Source organism: Cetorhinus maximus, chromosome 19, assembly GCF_964194155.1.
Source record: "Cetorhinus maximus chromosome 19, sCetMax3.hap1.1, whole genome shotgun sequence".
NCBI lineage: Eukaryota > Metazoa > Chordata > Chondrichthyes > Lamniformes > Cetorhinidae > Cetorhinus > Cetorhinus maximus.
This window is the reverse complement of record NC_135897.1, coordinates 11,526,724-11,553,000: the sequence shown is the minus strand read 5'-3', so window position 1 is coordinate 11,553,000 and position 26,277 is coordinate 11,526,724. Positions and strand designations below refer to the sequence as shown.

The 26,277-nt window shown below is 44.2% G+C and overlaps 1 protein-coding gene across 1 annotated transcript in view; it reads right to left on the bottom strand.

Annotated features, from left to right (window-relative positions):
- Positions 1 to 26,277, bottom strand: part of LOC144693647 (anoctamin-7-like) — a 150,722-nt gene that overhangs the window by 85,682 nt on the left and 38,763 nt on the right. The window contains exons 2-4 of the mRNA XM_078563499.1: positions 23,446 to 23,633; positions 17,856 to 17,940; positions 16,090 to 16,271 (exon numbers count right to left, since the gene is read on the bottom strand). Coding sequence (XP_078419625.1) covers positions 16,090 to 16,271; positions 17,856 to 17,940; positions 23,446 to 23,583 — 405 coding nt within the window. The 5' untranslated portion in view covers positions 23,584 to 23,633. The remainder of the gene's footprint in view (positions 1 to 16,089; positions 16,272 to 17,855; positions 17,941 to 23,445; positions 23,634 to 26,277) is intronic.

The following is a 26,277-nucleotide window of genomic DNA, read 5'->3' as shown; positions in this document are numbered from 1 at the left end:
CTGCAAGCCTCCAACTGGCTCCACAGTGGAAAGCACCTCATTTTGAATTCGTAAAGTGAAAATACTTTGCCTGGTGTTTGCTTAAGTCTATGGGTTGCTGTTGCCTTAATGGAGATTAGTTTGGGAATTTGTTAAAAGCTATGATAGTAATTTGTAGCCATGTGTACATATTTTAACCTCTGTAAATTAATACAATGTTTCAATTAGTTAATGTAAAACCTTGAGAACTAATGGTCTGATTCCTGAGTTTGGAGTCGCATCTCAAACATAACACTTAAAATTATTGGTTATGACAGTTGTTTAAAGTCTCCCTCTGGGATTTTTTTTAAATAACTCTGCTTTACTAGCTGCATCAGTCATAACATAGAGGTGTTCAAAATCATGAGGGATATGGACAGGGTAGTTAGGGATAAATGATTCCCAATGCAGTGCAGAGGGTTCTGGGTGTCCTCGTGCATGAATCGCTGAAAGCTAGTATGCAGGTACAGCAGGTAATAAGGAAGGCAAATGGAATTTTGGCATTTATTGCTAAAGGACTAGAGTATAAAAATAGGGAAGTGTTGTTGCAACTGTACAAGGCATTGGTGAGATTGCACCTGGAGTACTGTGCACAATTTTGGTCCCCTTACTTGAGGAAGGATGTAGTTGCACAGGAGGTTCACTAGATTGATTCCAGAGATGGGGGGGCTTGTCTTATGAGGAGAGATTGAGCAGTTTAGGCCTATACTCGCTAGAGTTTAGAAGGATGAGAGGAGATCTAATTGAGGTATATAAGATGCTAAAGAGGATAGACAAAGTAGATGTGGAGCAGATGTTTCCCCTTGTGTGGCATTCTAGAACGAGAGGCCATAGTTTTAGGCTAAGGGGTGGTGGATTTAAATCAGAGATGAGGAGGAAGTACTTTTCTCAAAGGGTCGTGAATCTGTGGAATTCATTACCTCAGAGTGCAGTGGATGTCGGGACGTTGAATAAATTTAAGGAGGAGATAGACAGATTTTTAATTAGTAATGAGTTGAAAGGTAATGGGGAGAGGGCGGAAAATTGGAGTTGAGGCCGAAATGAGATCAGCCATGATCGTATAGAATGGTGGGGCAGGCTCGAGGGGCTGAATTGCCTACTCCTGCTCCTAGTTCTTATGTAAGATGGAGAAGCAGAGGGCACTGATTTAGGATGATTGGCAAAAGAAGCAATGGTGACGTGAGGAAAAACATTTCTTACGCATGGGTTGTTAGGATCTATAATGGACTTTAGAGTGTGGTGGAGGCAGATCCTACATTGGCTTTCAAAAGAGAATTAGATTATTATCGGGAGACAAAATTGCAGGGCTATAGGGAAAAGGTGGAGTAGTGGCACTAGGTGAACTGCCCTTACAGAGCTGGCACAGACACAATGGGCCGAATGTCCTCCTTCCATGTTGTAACCATTCTATGAATCTGTGATCTGACTCTGGGGAGCATTGGCATCAAACTCTCCTGACACTGCCCTGTCTAGCAGGGGTCGATGGACAGTCACCACTGAATCTAGAATCATACAGCACAGAAGGCTATTCAGCTCACCTCTGCCAGTAGAGCTAATTAATCCCAATACCCTGCCCTTTGCCCATAACCCTGCAAGTATTTATCTCGTTCTCTTTTGAATGTTATTGTTGAAGCTGCTTCCATCACCCTTCAGGCAGTGCATTCCAGATCACGACAACCTGCTGCATAAAAAAAGGTCTCTCTGGTTCATTTACCTTATATCTGTGTCCTCTGGTTACTGACCCTTCTGCCACTGGAAACAATTTCACCTTGTACTCTTCAAAACCATTCATGATCTTGAGCGCCTCTGTCAAATCTCTTCCTAACCTTCTCTGCTCTAAGGAGTACAATCCCAGCTTCTCCAGTCTTCCATATAATGGGGATCCCACAGTCCTGGTACCATTCTAGTAAATCTCTTCTCAACTGTCCATATGGCCTTGGCACCCTTCCTAAAGTGTGGCACCCAGAACTGAACGCAGTACTCTAGCTGAGGCCTAACCAGTGTTTTATAAAAGTTTGGTATAACCTACTTGCTTTATAACCTACTTTGCTTTACTCCGATATTGATAAAGACAAGGATCCCATTCTGCTCCACACTTGTGCTGCCACCTTAAAAGATTTGTGTACCAGTCTCTCTGTTCTTGCAGCCCCTTTGAACTTGTGCCATTTGTTGCCTCTCTTAATTTTTCCTATCAGGATATATCACTTCACAATTCTCTGTGTTAAATTTCATCTGTATCTTCCCGTTTCACCAATCTATTTTAGTCCTCCTGAAGCCTGCTACAATTTTCCTCATTGTTTACAACATTTCTGAGCATTGTGTCATCTGTAAACTTTGATATTGTGCCTTGCATATAAGTCCAGGTCCAGTTTAGGGCATTTAAGGGGAGAATGTGGTGTCATGGTAATATCACTGGACTGGTAAATCTAGAGGCCCAGGCTGATGCTCTGGCAACATGAATTCATATCCCACCACAGCAGCTGGTGGAATTTAAATTCAATTAATAAATCTGGAATATAAAGCTCGTCTCAGTAATGGTGACCATGGAGCTATCGTTGATTGTTGTAAAAACCCATCTGGCTCACCAATGGCCTTTAGGGAGCGAAATCTGCCATTCCAGCATTTTCTGTTTTCAAGAAGGCAAAAGCCAGGTATGATCCCGGGAGGATCTGGGTCTATTGAATTGCTTCTTAGCGAAATATCCAGATATCATATAATTTCCACCGATTGCACAGCCTTTTGAAAAAGCATTTTGCACTTTTGACCAAACTTCCAATTTCCACTATCAAGAGTTTTCCAGAGACAGACGAACCTGGAGATACAATTTGGACCCAGTCGCCATTAGACCCAGTAATGAGTCGAACTGAAGTTGTGGATTCAAGTCCCCATCCTGGATCTGAGGGCAACAAGAACACCTTGGCCCATCGAGCCTGCCCCGCCATTCAATACGATCATGGCTGATCTTGGGCTTCAACTCCATTTTCCTGCCCACGCCCATATCCCTAAATTCCCTGAGAGACCAAAAATGTGTCTATCCCAGCCTTAAATACATTCAACGATAGAGCAACGATCAGAGAATTCCAAAGATTCACAACCTTTTGAGTGAAATAACTTCTCTTCATCTCAGTCCTAAATGATCGGCTCCCTCATCCTGAGACTGTATCCCTGTGTTTTAGATTCCCCGACCAGCGGAAACAATCTCTCAGGCAGTAGTGAGAGGAGTGGCAGCTTTCAGATGAAATATTAAATATTAAACTAAGGCCACACCTGCCTGTTCGGGTGCCTATAAGAATAGAGAGTTCCCTCTCCAGTGTCTGGGACAACAATCGTCACTCACCAACACCACTAATTGGCTGGTCAGTCATTTACTTCCTGTTTGCAGGGCCTTGTTGTGTGGAATCAGCTGCTCCATTTCCTACATGGTTATATTGAAAAAATAAATATTTGACTGATCGTGAAGGGCTTTAGGATGCCTCAAGTTTATGAAAGACGCTACATGAATGCAAGTTCTTTCTCAGTGCCTATGTGAGGAATGTACATGGTGAAGGCATCCAGGGCCCAACTGCTTGTGACATTGGATCTAGTTATTCCCTTCAGAAGGGGAGAGGAGAGTAGGGACAAAAATCAGAAATAAAACATGATTTAAAAGTGGTTAACCCTAGAATTTCAATACTAAGCTCAGGATATACTAATGAAGAGGTGAGATGACAAAGGGGGCCACTAAAGGGAAGGGAGGTACATTCAAGCTTGCTAAAGGAAGAGGCAGGGTATACAAGGAGATATTGTGTCCTCTGCAAGTTAGTACAATGTTAGAATGCATCTTCACACTTACTGTAACCTTGCTCTGCTTGTAATGGGCTTCACACGCTGAGGGAAGAAATAAAGATTTTGAACCTCACTGCATCATCTAAGTTTGTCACTACTCAACTACTTGACTTCTTAACATCAAATTTCATGTCACATCCAACATTGGGTGGTGCTGCTCCAAGGAACAAACATTTTCCTTTTAAAAATCCTGCTGGGAACAGCAATTTGACTGTTAGTAAGGTCTCAAGCAGCTACCATCCCCTCCTTCTGTGAACCATGCAAATAGGCTAGATATTCAAAAACATGTAGAGAATATTTCCCTTGAGCTGATGATTTGCTTAGGGGGAGGCAGAACCAGCCTTGATCAGTTAACAACAGCAATAAGTTCCAACATGGTCCTTTGCTGCCCCCACCTTCATAAGCCCCTCCAGGAACCATGTATCGAGAATGTAATCATGCACCATGCTCACAATATTACAATGCCCTGTGGGTCCTGTGTAGTCCTGCAGTAACCTATGCTTCTTGTAATATTACAATAGTACCTGATGTGACTGCGTCCCTTGTGCTGAAATGACAGGGTGCAGAGATCTGTTTGGAAATGGTTATATTAAGGTTCCTTTCTTTGTTATTTTATCAGAGGAATAAGGCTGTTTACACACGAAATAATTCATAGAATCTTACAGTACGGAAGGAGGTTGTTCAGCTTGTGGTCTCTGGGCCTGCTCTTTGAACAAACTGTACAATTAGTCCCATTCCTCTGCTCTTTCTCTATGATCCTGCTAATTGTTTCATTATCTAACAATCCCTGTGAAGTAAAACAAGCTATGCTTTAGTGCAGTACTGAGTTAGTGCTGCATTGTCAGAACTGCATGGAGCAGTTTTGCAAAACAACTTTTTTTTTCTTTATTCTTTCATATGGAGACAGGAAGGACAATATTTATATATATCTGCGTCTGCCTGGCTACTCTATATAATTATTTTTCCTGTTTTTCAAAATGGACAATTGCTGGGCTGATTAAAAATGGCTCCAACTGATCGCATACTGGTTTCTGGAAGATTCTAAGCTGTTCCAATGGACAAATGCTACTCATCATCCTCCTGGAATGTGACTTGTATAAACGTTCCAGCCAAGTCAACACAAAGGATTCACAGGCGATTTGTCTGCACCAGCCAGCTCTCGACAAAGGCAGAGCTGCTTGGGACTCGTCATCTCCAACAGTATACTAATGGGTCTTCAGTTACCTGCTCAAAACATAATAGGCTTTAACAAGGGTGCCTCGTTAGCTGAATAGCTCGACCCAAAACCACCCTGTCACATGGCCAAGACTTGACCTGTTTGAATTCCATTTTTTATCTTCAGGAGGTTAAATACCTTCTAAAAGAACCAGACTCCAGGCTAGTAGCCTGCCTTTGACCGCCATTTCTCACCAAGTCTGATTTCCAGAAAGGACCCTATATTTCACCTGTATAAAAACAAGCTGACCCTTGTTCTGCTATTAACACATTCTGCTATCTTACCTTTATGCCACTACCAGCACCTTCTTTAGTTTTTAACACTACCATTAACACTCTCTTTGTCCTGTGTCCATGGCATCCTTGTCAAATTCCTCCTTAGCTCCCACCAATCCCTATCCTCCTATTTTGCTCCACCTGCTCTACCCCCTCTTAAACAGTATAAAATCCATCACATTTCTACTTCTCCTTTGCTCTGAAGAAGTCATACGGACTCAAAACGTTAACTCTGTTTCCTTCTCCACAGATGCTGCCAGACCTGCTGAGTTTTTCCAGAATTTTCTATTTTTATTTCAGATGTCCAGCATCCGCAGTATTTTGCTTTGAACCCTATATTTCGCTTACAGAATGAACTAATACCCACGATATAAGAATACTTTGCTGCATCTTCAACGGACTCAACCTGCAACTGAGCTCCTAGGACCAAGACCAGGAATTCTGCCAGACAAAGCCACTGAAAAGAACATTCCTTGGACTTTAATTCTGAACTCTGGGCTCATGTGAAAGGATCATTTTTATTTTTATCGTGGTCTTTGCCCTGAACCCCTTTCTTTCCTTTATCCCTCTTTTATTGTATGAATGCAAAAGGGGCGGATGTTGCAAAACCCCTTCCTGTGTTTTGTGTGTGTGTAAAATAAACTACCCCTCTTATTTTACCCTATCTCAAGTTTGCTGTGGGGTTATTAATAGAGGATTGGATCACTCCAAAACTGAAGAGTTGATGAAAATGTACCACCACTTACAAAGGGGGAAATCAAAAATCAAGAACACCTTTCTGTTTACAGACGGGTAGTGAGGGGAGAAATCAGGGCTGTTTAAATTAATCCACCCCCCCGCCCCACCCCACCACCATCCTAACAGAAATTGGGTGCTCATATCGGGGAGTGATCCAATTTGAATTTGACCAGAGTCCAAGTTAAGAGATGAGCCAAATTAAAGATAAAAGAGTCAATTGGAAACCAAAAGGGGGAAAATTCAGTGGCTAGAATTATCTGTAAGGCAAGTACACATACCACAGCAAACTCTTTTAGTCGCACATTAGAGCAACATGGTTAAATAAACTACAAAGATGGGCATGGAAAAGGAAGTACTAACTAGTGAAACCTTCGTCCCCCTAAGTCAGGGACAATTGAGATTTGTAGCCTGGAAAACACAGGTAAACGTTCCTCCTGAAGCCAAGAAGCCCGAAGTACTCCAGATACTTTTGTAGAATTTAGACCTCAGTCCCTACCCAGAACAGATAAAAGAATCAGAAGCAAACAATGATTGAGACCTGTATTCAAGATAGTTACCCTAGCCACAAAATAGCTGTTAGAGCTGGAAAAGAGGAAACTAGAGAAAGAGTTTCTGAAAAGAGAACAAGAGAGAGAACAGGCTCACCAGCACAAGACACTGGAAATAAAAGCTCAAGAAACAGAAAGGGAATTCCAAAAGGAGATGGAAAGGAGGCAGAGGGAATTAGCTACATTATGGGGGAATGGCTTGTGAGGTCCCAAGCACTGTGAACCGAGAAGCCAGAACAGTCCAGAGAGGTTGGGCAAACTGAACGATTTCAACAAAGCTCTGCAGTGTGGCAGAGGCTGAAAAAAGTTCAGAGACCCTGCAGGGGGTGGAAGAACCCATCAGGGATAAATAAGGTGGCTCCAGGAAAGCTACCTGGATTTAGAAAGGCTGAGATTAGGCCAGTAAAAGTAAAAGAGCTCCCGAGGAGGCCCCTAGAAAGTGAAATAGACTCCCCGAGTATCCCAGAATTAAATAGGGACCAGGGAAGCCCTAGAGCAGGGAAAGAAATAGTGAGGGAGATGCCTCACATAGCCAAAGAGCCTAAAAGAAAACAGGCTGTTAAGCCCAAAAAAAGGAGAAGGGTAAGGACTTGCCTGAAGTATGACTAGCGAAATCCTTCTCCCTGGGAGCACAGGGAGTCCCCAGACCCGGCCAGCAAATTTAAAAAGAAGGGAGTCCATATCCCTGCTGGAAGAGGAGGAGGTCAGGTTGGTCAGACACCTTCTTTTCACTTTTAGAAGAGCGAAGCCAGGAAAGTCCCCGAATAGATACTCAGTTGGTGAGGACCTGCCCAGGCTTAAAACAAAAGGAGGCGACCCCACCACTGGGCACACAGGAGATCTGGCTACCCAAACCCGCCTTTCCAAATTTGGAGGCAAAGCCGAGAGGTTCCCAAATACCCCGGAGCTGGTGAGGAGACTGCCTCTCTTGGTTGAAGAGCCGCAGGGCACAGCAGCCAAAGCTAGCCCAATCCCTGTAAATGAGAATATCCCCAAAGATATGGGACAGAACAGGGACACAGAAAGGTCTCAAACCAGGCAGAATGGTTTAAAAAGGATGAGCAGGGGGTCTGGCTAGCCCCACACCATCTTTCCAACCTTAGAGGGAGAACAGGGAAGGGCCCAAGTAGACATGCAGGTGGTGAGGGGGATACCTCACCTGGTTAATGAGCTGCAGGGCTGTGCAGCAGGAGCTGAACAGCCACCTGAGGGTAGTAGTGTCTCAAACAAAATGGGACAGGTTGGGAACCAACCCCTCCCCAAGGTAATAGGCCAGGGAAAGACAGTGACCCTGAAACTCCACCGCCCTTGGGACTACCATACCAGGGGGTTCAAGTGCAGTTAGAACCAAATTGAACCCAGAGCCCAATCAACCGGTGAGCATCTGTCAGGGGTGGACCCATCTGAGGGTAACCAGGAGGGCTCAGGTGAGAAGGAGGGATAGGAGGCAACCTAGGCTGGCAGATCCCAGAATCTCAAATGCCCAATCAGTAACCCTGACCCTTGTGCAGTGAGAGGATGTGGCCACCCTGCTCGGGAAATTTAAAGAAAATCACAGGGAGCCGCTGGAGGGTATCCCACTAACAGCGCACGATGTGGATGTGGGAGAACCCCCACCGAAAAATCAAAAGCCCCACCGACTGAGCCCCAACCAGCTAGCCCAGGCCTGGCAGGAAACCCAGCACATGCTGGACCCTGATATAGCTGGAGATCCCCCAGTACCCTGGAGTTGGATCTTATAGCCTTTTAACCAAAAGAAATTACTCACATTGGCTGACCCCCGTCTTGTGTGTGAACCTTGAGAATGCAGCAGGGAGCTGATATTTCCCCCTGCTGGCTCTGTGTGTTTGTTGTTTTTCAGTGTGAATGAGAGAATGAATGTATATTCCCTCGCTTCCTATTCTTCCTTTTTAAGACCACATATATATTTTTAAAAATGAAATGGAATTAATTTCATTTTTCTCTCATGGGTAAGGCATGTCCCATCCAGGAGACAGGAAGATAAATATATATATTATCTACCTATATATATATCCAAGTCAGCCTGGCTACTTTATAAAATAATTCTTTTCTGTATTTCAAAATGGACAATTGCTGGGTTGATAAAAACGGCTGCAGCTGATCACATGCTCTTGCTTCTAGAAGATTCTAAGCTGTTCCAATGGACAAAGGCTACCTTTGTCATCATCCTGGAATGTGACTTGTATGGTATAAACATTCCAGCCAAGCCAACACGAAGGATTGGTAGATGATACATCTGCACCAGCCCAGCTCTGGACAAAGGCAGAGCTATTTGGGACAGCTATAAACCAGGAAATGGAAGTGCAGAAGGAAGTCAGGAAAATTACAGTTACCAGAGAAGTGGTACTGAGTAAATTGTTGGAGCTGCGGGCTGACAAGAGCCCAGGTCCTGATGGGCTTCATCCTAGTGTCTTAAAAGAAGTGTCTAGTGAGATAGTTGATGAATTGGTTTTAATTTTCCAAAGCTCCCTAGATTCGGGGAAGATGTCATTAGATTGGAAGATAGCAAAAATGTAACTCCATTATTCAGAAAGGGAGGGAGACAGAATCACAGAATTGTTACAGTGTAGAAGGAGGCCATTCAGCCCATCATGTCTGCACTGGCTCTCTGAGCATTATAATTTAGTGCCAATCTCCTGCCTTTTCCCCATAACCCTGCACATTGTTTCTATTTAAATAATCATCCAGTGCCCTCTTGAATGCCTCAGTTGAACCTGCCTCCACCACACTTCCAGGTAGCGCATTCCAAACATTAACTACTCGCTGTGTGAAAAAGTGTTTTCTCACCTCACATTTGCTTCTTTTGCAAAACACTTTAAAACTGTGCCCTCTGGTTCTCGATCGGTTTATGAGAGGGAACAGTTTCTCCCTATCTACTCTTTCCAGACCCCTCATGATTTTGAAAACTTTTATCAAGTCTCCTCTTATCCTTCTTCTCTCCAAGGAAAACAGTCCCAACTTCTCCAATCTTTCCTCATAACTCAAGTGTCTCATCCTTGGAACCATTCTCGTAAACCTCTTCTGCACTATCTCCAATGCGTTCACATCAGGAAACTACAGGCCAGTTAGCTTAACATTTGTCATAGGGAAAATGTTGTAAGCTATTATTAAAGAAGTTATAGCAGGACACTTGGATAAGCTCAAGGTCATCATGCAGAGTCAACATGGTTTTGTAAAAGGGAAATCATGTTTAACCAACTTCTTAGAGTTCTTTGAGGAAGTAACATGTGCTATGGGATGTACTATTCTTAGATTTCCAGAAGGCATTTGATGAAGTGTCACATCAAAGGTTATTGCAGAAAATAAAAGCTCATGGTGTAGGGGGTAACACACTGGCATGGATAGAAGACTGGCTAGCTAACAGGAAGCAGAGAGTAGGCATAAATGGGTCTTTTTCTGGTTTGCAAGATGTAACGAGTGGCATGCCACAGAGATCAGTACTGGGACTTCAACTGTTTACAATTTATGTAAATGACTTGGATGAAGGGATTGAAGGGATTATTGCCAAATTTGCTGATGACACAAAAATAGGTAGGAGGGTAATCTCTGAAGAGGACATAAGGAGGCTACAAACAGATATAGATAGGGTAAGTGAGTGGGCAAAGGGAAAATTGTCCATTTTGGCAGGAAGAATAATAGAGAAACATGTTATCTAAATGGCGAGAGATTGCGGAGCTCTGAGGTGCAGAGGGATCTGGGTGTCCTAGTGCATGAATCACAAAAGAGTAGTATGCGAGTAATTAGGAAAGCTAAGAATGTTATCATTTATTGTGAGGGGAGTTGAATAGGAAAGGGAGGTAATGCTTCAGTTATACAGGGCACTAGGTGAGACCACATTTGGACCTTATTTGGACATATTGGTCACCTTATTTAAGAAAGGATGATAAATGCATTGGAAGCAGTCCAGAGAAGGTTTACCATACTAATACCTGGAATGGGGTGAGCTGTCTTATGAGGAAAGGTTGGACAGACTTTTTTTTTACTCATTAGATGTGGGTGTCACTGGCCCAACATTTATTGGCAATCCCTAATTGCCCTTGTTCAGGGGGCATTTGGGTCTGGGATCACATGTAGGCCAGACCAGGTAAGGACAGCATATTTCCTTCCCTAAAGGGGAATTAGTGAACCAGATGGGTTTTTCCAACAATCAGCATCATCAGACTTTTAATTCCAGGTTTTTACTGAATTCAAATTCCACCATCTGCTGTGGTGGGATTTGAACCCAGGTCCCCAGAGCATTACCCTGAGTCTCTGGATTACCAGGCCAGCAATAATGCCACTATACTGCCACCATCCCCCTACCACCCCTTGACTAGGCTTGCATCCACTGGAGTTTAGAGGAGTAAGAGGCAACTTAATTGAAACATATACGATCCCGAGGGGTCTTGACAGGGTGGATGTGGAGAGGATGTTTCCGCTTGTGGAAGAATCTAGAGATAGGGGTCACTGTTAAAAAATAAGTAGTTGCCCATTTAAAACAGAGATGGGTCGAGATTTTTTCACTCAGAGGGTTGTGAGTCTTTGGAGCTCTCTCCCTGAAAAGGTGGTGGAAACAGAGTCTTTGAATATTTTTAAGGCAGAGGTGGATAGATTCTTGGTAAGCAAGGGGGTGATAGGTTAACGGCAGTAGGTAGGATGCAGACTTCAGATTACTATCAGATCAGCCATGATCTTATTAAATGGCGGAGCAGGCCCGAGGGGCTGAAAGGCCTACTCCAGCTCCTCGTTCGTATGTTCGTACATTCGTTATCTCCAACGTTGTACTAATGGTTCTTCAGTTACCTGCTCAAAGCACAATGGGTTTAGCAAGGGTGCCTTGTTAGCTGAATAGCTCGATCGAAAACCACCTTGTCACATGACTGAGACTTGAGCTGTTTGCATTCCTTTAATTATGCAGCTCTTGAATTTTACCTTGAGTTGCAGTTTAACCTCCAAAGAGAACGAGATTCCAGGCCAACAGCCTACCTTTGACCTCCATCTCTCTCCAAATCTGATTTTCAGAAAGAATCCTGTATTTCATCTACAGAGTGAATTAGTACCCAGGATACAAGAAATACTCTGCTGCATTTTCAATGGACTCAACCTGCAACTGAGATCGTAGGACAAAGACCAGGAATTCTGCCAGACAAAGCCACCTGAAAGAACATTCCTTGGACTTTGATTCTGTACTCTGGACTCACGTGACTTCAAGAAGCCCTAGCAAAACTGGAGTTGGAGTCACACCTAGTTGGAGTCATACCTAGCACAAAGGAAGATGGTTGTGGTTGTTGGAGGTCAGTCATCTCAGCTCTAGGACATCACTGCAGGAGTTCCTCAGGGTAGTGTCCTCGGCCCAACCATCTTCAGCTGCTTCATCAATGACCTTCCTTCCATCATAAGATCAGAAGTGAGGATGTTCACTGATGATTGCAAAATGTTCAGCACCATTCATGACTCCTCAGTTACTGAAGCAGCCCATGCCCAAATGCAACAAGATCTGGACAATATCCAGGCTTGAGCTGACAAGTGGCAAATAACATTCGCGCCACACAAGTGCCAGGCAATGACCATCTCCAACAAGAGAGAATCCAACCATTGCCCCTTGATGTTCAATGGCATTACCATCACTATCAACTATCCTGGGGGTTACCATTGACTAAAAACTGAACGGGACTAGCCATCTAAATACTGTGGCTGCAAGAGCAGGTCAGAGGCTAAGAATCGTACAATGAGTAACCTACCTCCTGTTTCCCCAAATCCTGTCCACCATCTACAAGGCACAAGTCAGGAGTGTGATGGAATACTCCCCACTTGCCTGGATGAGTGCAGCTCCCACAACACTTAAGAAGCTTGACACCATCTGGGACAAAGCAGCCCGCTTGATCAGCACCACATCCACAAACATTCACTCCCTCCACCACCGACACACAGTGGCAGCAGTGTGTACCATCTACAAGATGCACTGCAGGAACTCACCAAGGCTCCTTCAACAACACCTTCCAAACCCATGACTACAACCACCTAGAAGGACAAAGGCAGCAGATAGATGGGAACACCACCACCTGGAAGTTCCCCTCCAAGTCACTCACCATCTTGACTTGGAAATATATCGCTGTTCCTTCACTGTCGCTGGGTCAAAATCCTGGAACTTGCTCCCTAACAGCACTGTGGGTGTAGCTACACCACATGGACTGCAGCGGTTCAAGAAGTCAACTCACCGCCAACTTCTCAAGGACAATTAGGGATGGGCAATAAATGCTGGCCCAGCCAGCGAAGCCCACGTCCCATGAATGAATAAAAAATAATAATAATTCCTATTTTTATCATGGTCTTGCCCTGAACCCCTTTCTTTCCCTTATCCCTCATTTATTGTATAGATGCAAAAGGGACGGACATTGCGAAACCCCTTCCCCAGTTTGTGTGTGTGTAAATTAAACTACCTTTCTTATTTTACCTTATCTTGAGCTGTGGGGGTATTAATAGAGGATTGGATAACTCCAAAACTGAAGGGTCAGGGAAAATACACCATCAGTTATTGAACCAGGTGAGTTTTTACAACAATTGATGATAGCTGTCATGGTCACCATTACTGATACTAACTTTATATTCCAGATCTATTAATTGAATTTAAATTCTACCAGCTAACCATGGTGGGAATTGAACCCATGTCCCCAGAGCATTAGCCTTAACCTACTGGTTTGCTAGTTAAGCAACATTGCCACTATGCCACCATCTCCACATCACTGTTGGCTAATGAAACCACGATCCAGTTTACTCTCCACTCAATTGTCTTTTTCATTGAAGTAATTCGGGCAGTGTGAGAATCTGGATATATAACCCGTCTCTATATAAAATCCCATTTTGTGCTGCACCCAAGATATATAACCACCCCAACGCTGTCTTTTAGATAAGATGTTAAATCAAGGCCTCACCAGTCCATTCACAGTTTCATTCCAAGAAGGACAGAGGGCAGAATTGTCTGCCTGTCGGGCGGGCGGGCCCAACCCAATCTCCGGTGGACAGGGAGCCCATCCCCGCCGGAGAAGCGGGCCCCGCCACCATTTTATGTGGGCCAGCCTTAGCATGACATCCGGCGGGAAGCGCTATGCGCTCCCTGTGCGGGCAGGGGGGGATTCCCCAAAAGCGAGAGTGCGCTCTTTCACACATGTGCACGAAAGAGCGCACATCCTCCTGAGGCAAAGTGCTGCCTCAGGGAGATCACTTCCACTTTGAAAAATATGAAAAATAGAAAAAAAAATTCCCTAACATGTCCCCCTCATGTCACATGAGATGGGACATGTTCATAATTAACATAATAAGTATATTAAACTTTTTAAAACCCTACATGAAACCTCATCCCGCCGGTGGATGAGGTTTCATGTTTTTTCTATTGCCCTCCGGGGCTCCTGGCTGACCCGCCGACCTTAAGGTTGGACGGGCAGGTCCTTTAATTGTACAACTGACCCTGTCAATGGCCTCAATTGGCCATTGACAGGTCGGTGGGTGCACAGCTGATTTTGCTGCGCCCCCGCCTTCCTGAAAATTTAAATGGGGCGGGATGATGTCAGGGGTTCCACCCGACATCATCCCGCGTCATTTTACGCATCGGCGAGCGGGCCCCGCCCCCTGCTCGCCGACGGCAAAATTCTGCCCAGAGAGTTCTCAACAGAAACTAATTAGCTGCTTATTCATCTCTTTGGTGCTTGTGAAATTTTTCTATGTGCATATCAGCTGCTGTGTTTGCCTATGTTATAATAGTGATGACACTTAACATGGGAAGCATAGAAACAGGAGTATGCCATTCAGTTTCACAAGCCTGTCTTGTCACTCAATTAGATCATGACTGGTCTGTATCTCAACTCATTTAAGACTGTAGCATCAGGTTTGTATAGACACCTTGGGACTAGCTTTGAAGTGGTCAGTTGTATAAATGTGAAGATTGGACAAGCATGTAGCAAGGGCAGGAGGCCTTGTGATGCTGCAGTAGCGTCCTTACCTCTGGGCCAGAAGCTCTGGATTCAGGTCCCACTTCAAGACTTGATGGCCACGGAATATGTGTTCATAACGTGGCCAAACAGGTTGATTATCAGCCTGTAAATCCTTCCAATGCACCTGATGGCAGGTGGTAAGAGGGGGAGAGTTTCCTGGTCAGCCATATTACAGAAGGTAATGGCATACCACTGCAGCGCTTTGCCAAGCATAATCTAGGGCCAATCCAATGGAAGTCCATGGTCACCAATGCCCTGTTAGGAAATTGTACCTGATGGAGGAGGTAGCAAGGGCAGAGTGGCTTTAGTAAGGGATTTTAACATTCATATAGATTGGGATAATGAGACATGTCTGAAAGGTAGTGAATTTCTTGAGTGCTTTCAAGAGAGTTTTCTGTGATAATATGTCCTAAAACCAACAAGTGGACAGGCCATTTTAGACATAGTAATGTGTAATGAGCCAGATTTAGTTAATAGTCTATTGGCACATGTACATTCATCAAATAGTGATCATAATATGATCAGGTTCAATGTAGTATTTAAAAGTGAGAAACATGAAACAGCTATTAGGATATCTTAGGTAAGGCTGACCCCAATGGGATGAGACAGGGACTGTCCACAGTAAACTGGACAAATCTATTAGTGGGTAAAATGACAGATGATCAATGGGAGGTGTTCAAAAAAGAATTTAGCTTGATACAGAACCAGGTTATACAACTAATGGACAAGAGTTCTACTTGCCAAAAAAACAGTTTACCCAACAAAACCCCTCTGCTCCTGCTCTATAATGGAGCTCAAATGTAGAATTTGAAATGTTAAGAAGATTTGAATAATTTTGTTTTCTTCAAAAAGTTATTTGTGAGCTGCGAGATGGGACTGTGTAATAGTGAGTGAAGCAATGATGCAAGTAGTCCTCACGCACTCACCTTTTGACCAGGACATAGAGAGAAGCGAGGGGAAGTTTCGCATTTACCCTCTGCAGCATCACTTAACCAGATCCATGGAACAGGTTTCCAGCCAACCTCATCCATCACAGCTCCCTAACCTGCCTCTGTCAATGCAGGTTACCCTATTCTCCCAACACACCCCACTAACCTGTCCTCTCCGACACCCACTCGCCAATCTGCCCTCTCCAACATACCCCTCAACCTACCCTCTCTGTCCCACCCTCTCCAACACCGCTACCAAATCTACCCTCCCCAACACACCAACTTCCCAAATCTACCCTCTCTGATGCCCCGCCCAACCTGCCCTTTCCAACATACTCCCCCAGCCGACCCCCTCTGACACAGCAACCTCCCAAATCTACCCTTTCTGACACACACATGATCCACCCTCTCTGATCCCCCCCGACCTACCCTCACTGACACATCAACCCCCCCAATCCACCCTCTCTAAACCGCCACCCCCACCTACCCTCTCCAACACTCCTCCCCAACCTACGCTCTCCAATAATCCCATCCCCACCTCCCCCGACCTACCATTTCAATGAGCAGGCCACTTTTCTTGAGGTTCTTCAGAAATGTATTTCTCCACCTTGTGCACTTCTCCATGTCTTTCATTAGTTTGGACTTCTGGCCCTTTTCCCTGGCACTATCCATATTTTCAGCTCTCAGTTTCTCAGATTCCTTTGGTAGCTCCTCTTCCCACACAAGGACAAAATCTGAATAAATGTATAATAGTACAACAGTGTTTTAATGTTTCCCTTCTATGGGCCAGACCTTGACCAATTGCTAAGTCCTTACAGCAGAACGCACAAAGTTAAATGCTAATGTAATTAGCTGGGACTGAAATATGAACCCAGCTGAGCCGGGAGTTAAAGGATAGCTCTCGGATCGCTTTGAGTGAAATAATTTGGGACAGTCTCAATCAATTAACAGCCAGTGTAGCTCCAGCACATTAAACTGCCCAGACCTAGCCACTGAGTGACAAACATGTCTAACTCACTGACCTTACAAAGGATGGTTTGGTTTGGGAAGTGTGATTGTGGCACAAATGGAGCCGAGGTGTTTACCAAAGACTGGAAATTAGGAAGCATACTCATGGACAAATGGAAGCAATTATTCTCTGTGCCTGGTGTGTTATTCTTTACCTGGGAGTGTTCGATGGGGCAGTGTAGAGTGAGATACACATAACCCCTGTTATAAAGACATGGAATAATGGAATAATCAGTGTAATTTTTATTCCACTCTTCAACACCTCCATTTTGCACCCTTCCCAAACTAAAACCAGCAGAAAACCATTCTCCCCAAACAAATTTGCCAATAAATGAACATCATAAATCAGGTGCCATGAAAGTATAATATTTTTCATATTTTTCTGGTTTATTGTAAAGTAGGTTTATGGGGGTAAGTTTAGTTGGATCTGTCTACGCGAGTTAATTACATTTGAGTCAAGTAGACTGCAAGTTTAAATCATCAAAAGAAGCTAGATGCTTGACATGCTAATGAGTAAGCACAGATGCTAGGTTAGCATCTAAGGTGTGAAGGGAATTTGCATTTTTAGATAAATTAAGGGCTATTTGGATTTCAAGAGGATCTCAGTCTGTTTACAACTAGCCAGATAAGCAAGGCTAAGGAATGTGGTTATTTTTCCCAAAGGTTACTGACAATATATAGTGACAACATGAACATTTTTATATTATGATGGAGGTACAGTTTCAAAGGCGTATGGAACAATAGAATTTACATATTAAGAGAGAAACATATATAAAGGAAAATGAAAGGCTATGTATCAGAAGACTATGTAAGATCTAACAGGGGTGTATGAAAAGCCTTAATGAAACCTCCAGCATTTGTGCATAAGTCTGCTATCAAACAGAACTGAAGCTGCAGAAAATTTATTTGGAATTCCACTGTCTAGAGTAGTGTGTTAACTTGCTGAGCCTATTTTAAATCTAAAATCTATTTCGGACCGTTGCCTTAAAGGGAGTGTAACTGGGAGTCAGGTTAATTAGGAATATCAGGAGTTATTACAGTAATAATTGTCTTAGTCTTATGTCTTAGTCTCAATTAGTCTTATGTATGTGCTTGAAATCTTTTATATTTTGCTAATAAATATTTTAATTTAATTTTTAAAATCTCCAAAGGTCTTGGTAGACTTATTACTTCTGAATTCAGTGCACACATCTCACAATAAATACAAATTGCAAAACCGTTGTGATAGTGCAACCAAGTTTCCCTTGTGCATGTGGTCCATCTGGCACACATCATCTGCCACACCATAACACAGGAGGCATAAAACTCACCAATTCTGGTTTTCCCATCGCTGAAAAGGTGACTTTTTTCTCCTGGCTTTGGACTTGCTGCTATTTCTTTGGGTTCATTATTGGCCTAAGCAGAGGAATGTGAAAGTGAGTTCAGATTTAGGAACCATGAGATGTCCCAATTCAGACAAGATCATGCTTTTTAAACTTTAAACTGTGTGTCAACTATGGCTCAGTTGGTACCTCCAGGCTTGATCATCCCATTGCACCCTCCTGACCAGCCTCCTACATTCCACCCTCCACAAACTTGAGATCAGTCCAAATTCTGCAGCCTGTGTGCTAACTTGCACCAAATCCCATTCACCCATCAACCCCTGTGCTTACTCACCTACATTGGCTTTAGGTTAAGCAATGCCTCAACTTTAAAATTTACATCCTTGTTTTCAAATTCGTCCATGGCCTTGCCCCTCCCTACCTCTGTCATCTCCTCCAGCTCCACAATCCTCTGAGGTGTCTATGCTCTTGTAATTTTGGTCTCTTGCACATTCCTGATTTTCATCGCTCCACCATTCAACTGCCAAGGCCCCAAGCTGTGGAATTCCCTCCCTAAAACTTCCCACCTCTCTACCTCTCTTTCTTCATCTAAAACCTACCTCTTTGTCCAAGCTTTTCATCATCTGACCTAATATCTCCTTGTGTGGCTCAGTGTCAAATTTTGTTTGATAACGGTCCTGTGAAGCACCTGGGATGTTTCATTATATTAAGGGCGCTATATAAACACGAGTTGTTGTTGGTTCCTGGGAGAAAGTGAGTGAGAGTGGGAGACGATGGGATAAGTCTTGATTTCAACATGATGGGAATGCAAGAAAGAGAAAGAGTGAAAGGTGGCGTAACTTGGACGGCCAAAATAAAAAATGTTGGGAGGAACAAAGACTGCCAATAAAATTAAATGAGGGTGAGAAAAAGGGAATGGAAGTGAGATGGTAACTACAACTTGCATTTATATAGCGCCTTTAACGTTGCAGCATAGTAAAACATCCCAAGGAACTTCACAGGAACCTTATCAAACAAAGTTTAACACTGGACCACATCATGGGGTATTAGGTCAAAGAGGCAGGATTTAAAGAACATCTTAGAGGAGGAAAGCAAGGTAGAGGGTCAGAGAGGCTTAGGGAGGGGGTTCCAGAGGTTAGGGCTGAGACAGCTAATATCATGGCCACCAATGGCGGAAAAGGGATAGTGCTGGTGCCGAGGGGACGGAAATTGTGGCAGGGACTGAAGGCAACAGCTTCAGTCTTCCTGATATTTAGTTGGAGGAAATTTCCACATCCACTGTCAGGAAATCAGGTGACAAATCAGAGACAGTAGAGGGATCAAGGGAAATGATGGAGGGGTAGAGCTGGGTGTCATCAGTGTACATTTGGAGCTAGACATGGTTTCAGATTATATAGCTGAGAGGCAGCATGTAGATGAGAAATAGGTCAGGGCCAAGGATAGATCCTTGGGGGACTTTAGATGCAACTCCATTTGCAGAATTCTCTGGTTGGTGGGTGGGTGGAGTGGGAGCGGGCGCGGGTGGGTGGGAGATGGTCTCCCACACCAAGTTTCCCAGCTCAGTGCCCATCCATCCATGGTGAGCAGGGAGGTCCGAAGCGACCTCAATTTGGCACAGCAGCTGCCTGTCTTCTCTGCGGGCTCCTTTCAGGGCGCTCCGGATGAGGGCACCAGCTCTTCTGCCAGTGACCGTTGCATCCAGTGAGGCTGTGACGACTGAGAAGATGCCAGCTGTGGAACTGGCAGCTTCCCCCACAGGCGGGGCCAGCACTGGCTCCACGAGCCAAGGTCATCAAGGCTAACAGGACAGCAGAGTGAGCAGGCTGTCTCAGATGCCACTACCACCGAGGGGTCCGCGCCATATGTAGCACCCAAAAGCGTAAATTTAAGGCACCTTAGGCACACCACAGGTTTGTCACTGGTGCTTTTGTGTTGGCCCGCAATGAGGTCTTTATGAGTTGGTGTGATATTACACCTTTGTCATTTTGTTCTCTTAAGTTCCTTTTGTTATACCATTAAATTCAGACATGTCACCATGGCTGAGGGTGCCTCTTTTCTTCTGCAGATGGGAGGTTACCAATAATGTTATGAGTGATTTGTGGGACATTGAGCTTTATTGACAAGGCCCTTAGTTAATGTTCCTAACCAGGCAGATTTTGCACTCAGGTATCGAGTATGGAGCCTACAGCCCAGGCTTGTCCTGGAGGCCCACATGTGGTATGTTAGCTGAAGATTTGTTGGATTAAAGCCTCCCTGGTGTTCCTGCCTCCCTGGAGTATGCCCGGGTCAGCATCTACCCCTCAGCATTTCCCTGTGCATGGTCATCCTCGGACTCACTGCTGGACTCATCATGTGCAGCCGCAGTCACTGCATCAACATCTTCTTCACCAACAGCGTCCCCTCTTTCCAGCACCAAATTATGGAGAGCGCAGCATGCAACTACTATCAGCGACACACGATCTGGGAGGTAATGCAGTGCGCCCCCTGAACAGTCCAGGCATTGGAAGCACATTTTGAGAAGACCGATGGCTCTCTCCACCACAGCCTTTGTGGTGCCGTGGCTCCTATTGTACCGCTGCTCAGCTTCTGTTCTTGGATGGCGAGGAGGCATCATGAGCAACCTTCTGAGGGGATAGCCCTTGTCACCCAGCAGCCATCCATCCAGCCGGGCTGGAGCACTGAAGAGCCCCAGCACCTGGGAGTGTCTGAGGATGTAGGCGTCGTGGGAGCTGCCTGGGTACCTTGTACAGACTTGTAGAATCTGCATCCTGTGGACACCCACTATCTGCACGTTCATGGAGTGGAAGCCCTTCCTGTTGACGAAGGCACCGGGCTCACCCGCTGGCACCTTGATGGCCACATGTGTACAGTCTATAGCACCCTGGACGCGGGGGAACCCAGCAATGGCTGTGAAGCCTCTAGCTCACTGTGTCTGGCTTGCCTGGTCCCAGTGATAGTGGATGAAGGTCAATGCCCGTCTGAACAGAGTGTCTGTCACCTGCTTGACACAAGTGTGGACAGCTAATTGGGAGACACCGCAAAGATCACCCATCAATCCCTGGAAGGAACCAGATGCATAGAAGTTGAGGGCAGCTGTGACTTTCAGAGCCACTGGCATGGGGTGTCCACCCACACAGTTAGGGAGGATCTCAGGCCCAATCATCTGACAGATATAGTTGACTGCCTCCCTTGAGATTCGGAGCCTCCTTCAGCATTGCACCTCAGACATATTGAGGTAGCTGCTTCACCGCCTGTATACCCTGGCAGCAGGATAGTGGCGTCATCTGCGGCCCCTTCCACCTTGGACTACCTCTTGGCCCTGCACCCCATGTGCCTGCGCCTCTCCTCCCAAAGGTGGCTCCCCTGGAAGCTGAATGTGCACCCCTGGCCTCCTCCTCCTTCTAGCCCTCCCTTCCTCCTCAGAGGAGGTGCCTCCAGTGGAGAGTTCAACTCCCATTCCCAGGCTAAAGGAAGGCTTCCTGAACCTGCAGGCCCAGAAACAATTCTTCACTGCAGAGTGCTGACCTGAAGGTTGTGAGTCCAGACCAAGCAGCTGGTATGCAGCTCACACAGACAAGAATCAGTAACTTTGCAAATTAAATATTTGACAGAGCACACTCGCGACCACACTGAGCCCTCTTATCCCGCCTGTGGATGAAATTTATATAAATGTCTCCTGCCTGCCTGCCCATTGCATCTGTGCAACGACCCAAAGATCACACGGGCGCCAAAAAATCGCCGTCGATTGTTGCCTCAACGGCCTTAAGCAGCCCGGTAATTAATGGCGGGCGCATATCGGATATCATCGATCACCCGCCCAACGAAATATCACGATGGCGCGTGGTGACATCAGGACGCTTGCCCGACGTCACCATGTGTCATTTTACGCGTCGGCGTGCGGGTCCTGCCCCCACACACCAATGGGAAAATTCTGCCCCAGATGCAGGAGTAGGAAGAGAAGCCAATGCAGGTGACTCTCTGACTGGATAGATGAGAGTGAAACCATGGGAGGGCAGTTCCACCCAGCTGGGTGATGGAGGAGAGGCATTGGAGGAGGATGGTGTGATCAACAGCGTTGAAGGCTGCAGATGGATTGAAGAGGATGATGAGTGATAGTTGACCACAGCCATGCTCAGGTAGGGTGGAATTTATAACTTTGATAAAGGTGCTTTAATAGGGTGGAGGAATCCCCCTTAAATCGACCACTCTCTAAAGTGTAAAGACCAAAATGATCTTGATAACTAGGATGTTTTGTATTGGGAATTACGTAGCCCTCATCTACACCCTTTCCAAAACCTCTAAATCACCCACCAATGAGGGGACCAAAACAGGATGCAGTATTGCTACTGAGGCCTGACCAAGGACATGTACGAGAACAAACTAGCATTCTCTGTCTTATGAATTATCCAATGAATGCGCCCATACGCCCTATTTCCTCTAGCTATCACTTCCGGTATTGTTCCTGTACCTTTAGAGATGTAGGTGCTATATTGCCCAGATCTCTTTCCTTCTCCACCTTCTATAACACATTTTCCCTGAAGGAGGATGCATTTTAATTATTCACCCTGCCGCTGCGCTTATCCAAATTGAACATCAATTGTCAGTCACAAGTCCATTCCCTCAACTCATCCAAATTTGCCTGAAGCAGTCAAGCGTCATCTACAGACCTGATACAGATCATGGTGTTATTTGCAAATCATGTCCCCAACTCTAGATCATCAATAGAAGCAGTAAAAAGTCAATAAAAAATAAAATGAAAGTAGATCTCTGCAGGATATGACGGTGACTGGTTTCCGAACAGATTCAAATGCATTTATGGCTGCTTTTTACCTATGTCCTTCCAGTCAGTTGCCAATCCATCTCAAGATATTATGACTTACACTAGAGGCCTGGTCTTGCAGAGAGGCCTCTTGTACGGTAACTTGTCAAAAGCTTTTTGGAACTCTATGTAGACAATATCTACCAGGCTTCCCCTTGTTCATCATCTTGATAACTTCTTCAAAAAATATAATCAAATTGTAAGGATGATCTTTTTTTTAAACCGTGTTAAGTATCCTAACATGTACCTCTCTGCTGATCATAGCAGTTGAGGCATTGACCTCAATGCACCTGGATTAGGGAATAGCGGGGAAAGAAAGCAACCATATTTCCTATTCTTAATGACTAGCTAGCGGCCTATTGTGGAAAGTGTGGATGTTGGAAGAGGATTGATCTCTGTTGTGACACCCTCAATGTTAGAATAGCCTGTCAGGACTCATTGTCGAGCCTCACTCGTGAAAAATATCCAGGTTACTGGAAGCAGGAGTGCGCAGTGTGCACAGCCTATACAAGCCCACCTGCGCACAGGATACAAAAATATAAAGCGAGCTAGGAGTCAGGTGTTGATTCAGGTTAATGGCCACAATAAAATGGAGAATCTAGAATGATGAAGGTCAAAAATGGATCAACTTGGGCCAGTTAAACTCTACACACATTCTGCCATCCTACTTAAAAAAAATATTGCATTCTTTGCTAAAATGATCAGCACCTGAAGGCTTCCTGTGGATAAATTGAAACGTTAGAAAAAAGCATCATCCACCTCCTGCATTGCCATGAAGGTTCCATCCTCAGGGTTGTCCTCCTCATTGTCCAAACTGCCATAGTACTCGCTCTTCAAATCTTTGGGTACAATGAGGTTAACGACATCATTCTCCATGTTACCTTTCTTTTTCAACATGGTGTATCAGGACTGGGTTATCTTTTGGAACCTGATGCCCAGTAATGCCCCTGCTTGGAAAAAAACAAAATCCATTGAGCTTTTGAAGAGAATTCTCCACAGACATAATTGGCTCCTTTCTCTCTTCTCTCTGGTCTTTTTTTTACATTGTGAACAACAGCACTATTGTGCATTCACATAGTACCTTTGGACAATTTACAGAGAATCAGAACTTTGGGCTGGGGCAGAGAATTTGGGAAAGACTACCAAAAAAGCTTGGGTGAAAAGTTGAGTTTTAAGAAGTTGAGATGAAGAGGAACTATGGAAGAAAGTTGACTAGAAAATCTGGACTATTTTCATAAGATCAAAGAGGGTTAAAGAGGAGATGTGATGGGGGTGTCCAAAATAATGAAAGATTTTGATAAGATACATCAGGGAAATATATTTTTACTGCTCAATGAGCAGTAACTGGTGAGGACAAATTTAAGATCATCACTAAGAGATCATTGCAACAGGTAAGGATGTTAATAGAATCTAAGCCAGTTGGTGAAATCAAAGCCAAAAATAATCTTTACTGAGAGAGTTTATTGACTTTGTCCTGTCTCACAGCTCTCCTCTTCCCCACAATGTCCCAGCTGTGCCCTATTTATATGTGCTCAAAGTACTAATTAAACAAAGCCCTTCATCTGTATATCTTAACAATATAATTAACATACTATTAACAGATTTTTTTCTTTCTTTAAACAATAATTTTATAACACACTCAAATAATTTCAAAATAAATCAAAGAAAAAAATGATTTGCCACATTTCTTATAACGCCTCATAGTACAAGATGCCCCTCTTCTAGGAGCTCTAACAATTTCTTTTCTCTCTAATATTTCTTTTATGCTAGCAAGGTCAATCCTTAACCTTTTCTCAATCACACTCCTCGTTGAATGTACATTATCCAATAGAGAATGGCTAGCGACATAACATTCAATGGGCAAACCTTTCTCAGAATTTCCCTTGTATAGGATGTCCCTCAAAATGTTTGATAAGCAAAATCCTATATCTATCACTTCTAATAGAGCCAGTGTTTCTGCAGCTAAGGTGCTTTTAACTACCCTTTTTATTTTCTTTGCTTCCCAGGCCAATGGACAATAATTGTTATTCTTCCCCACCAAGAATATTATCAATCCTGCTGTACTAGAATATCCATTCCAAAGATTGGCATGTGAAACATCGCTAAAAATGACTAACCTCATATCTTCTGGATCACTCAAGGCTAGAAACTTGAGTGTGCATTTCTCTGAATTTAATTTCTTTAATGTTGTATTTTCTCTCAAAACTTCTCCAACTGTAGCATATTTCATCAAAGTGCTCAGTTCCAATGTGTCATAATTGCATCAGGTCTAGTCTGGGTGCACAACCGTTCAACTGCTCAATCAAACTTCTAAATTGCTCTATTTCTTCCTTGGATGTAGGATACTCTTTTTGTGAGGACCTGGCCAATTTATTGGGATGTGATTGACATTTTCTAAATAAGACTGTTGATTCAAGGTTATGCTGTTTAATGCCTAACCCTGTAGATTTATAGGCCCCCAACTTGAAACTTTAAATTCCTTCTCTATTTTATCTATCACCCATTGCTCAAATTCTGCACAACCTCCCCACAGAAAATCATCAATATGCATCATAAAGATGCCTGCTAGTTTCTTCTTATGATACCGATAGAACATTGCTGGGTCTGCTTTTTAGCTGAATACAACCCGTTTTCAGCAGGAAGGACCTAACTGAGAAATACCATACCCTTGATGCATCATTTAGTCCATAAACACACTTGTTCAATTTTCAGTTTCCCTTCTATATCACCAGCTTCTTTAGGTGGTTTCAAAACACTTCCCTTTGAAATTTCTCACCCTGAAAAAATACAGCTTTTATCTTCATTGGTTTACATTCCCAGGAATATGTTGCTAAAAGAGCTAAGGAAAAAAATCTTCAAGCTCACTTTTCTTGCAGTGGGGGAGTCCACTCTGATATCTTGATTAACAAGCCTCTCTTCAAAAGTCTGAGCTTTAGCCTTATATGTGCCATCTGGAAATACCTTTTCTGTGCATATTCACTTGTGTGATAAGGCTGGTTGTTCCCTTTCTGGATATTTCAGTGTATACACCAAATTCTTTCCAACATTTTTGTTTGACATCCTTTAGCAACTTGTTAGTAGCCACTAAAACTGCTAGGTCATAAGGGCTTCTAAGTCAAGTTGCATTCCTAGTCTGTTCCATGGTCCTTGTTCTTGTCAAACTATGACCTCTACTCACCCTCCTATCTCTTTCTGGACCACAATCTCTCCCTCCTACAATCAGAGTCCCTTTCCCAAGTCCATGACCTCAGAAGAGGAGCACTGCTCCAGGCTAATAGCATGCCTCTGACCTCCATCTCTCTCCAAGTCTGATCTCCAGAAATAGGGCTGTATTTCGCCTACAGAGCGAACTAATACCCACGATACAAGGATACTTTGCTGTATCTTCAACAGACTCAGCCTGCAACTGAGTTCCTAGGACCAAGTCCAGGAATTCTGCCAGACAAAACCACCTGAAAGAGTCTACCTTGGACATTGATTCTGAACTATCATGGTTTTGCCCTGTACCCTTTTCTTTCCTTTATCCCTCTTTTATAGTACCAATGCAAAAGGGGCAGATGTTGCGAAACCCCTTCCCACATTTTGTGTGTG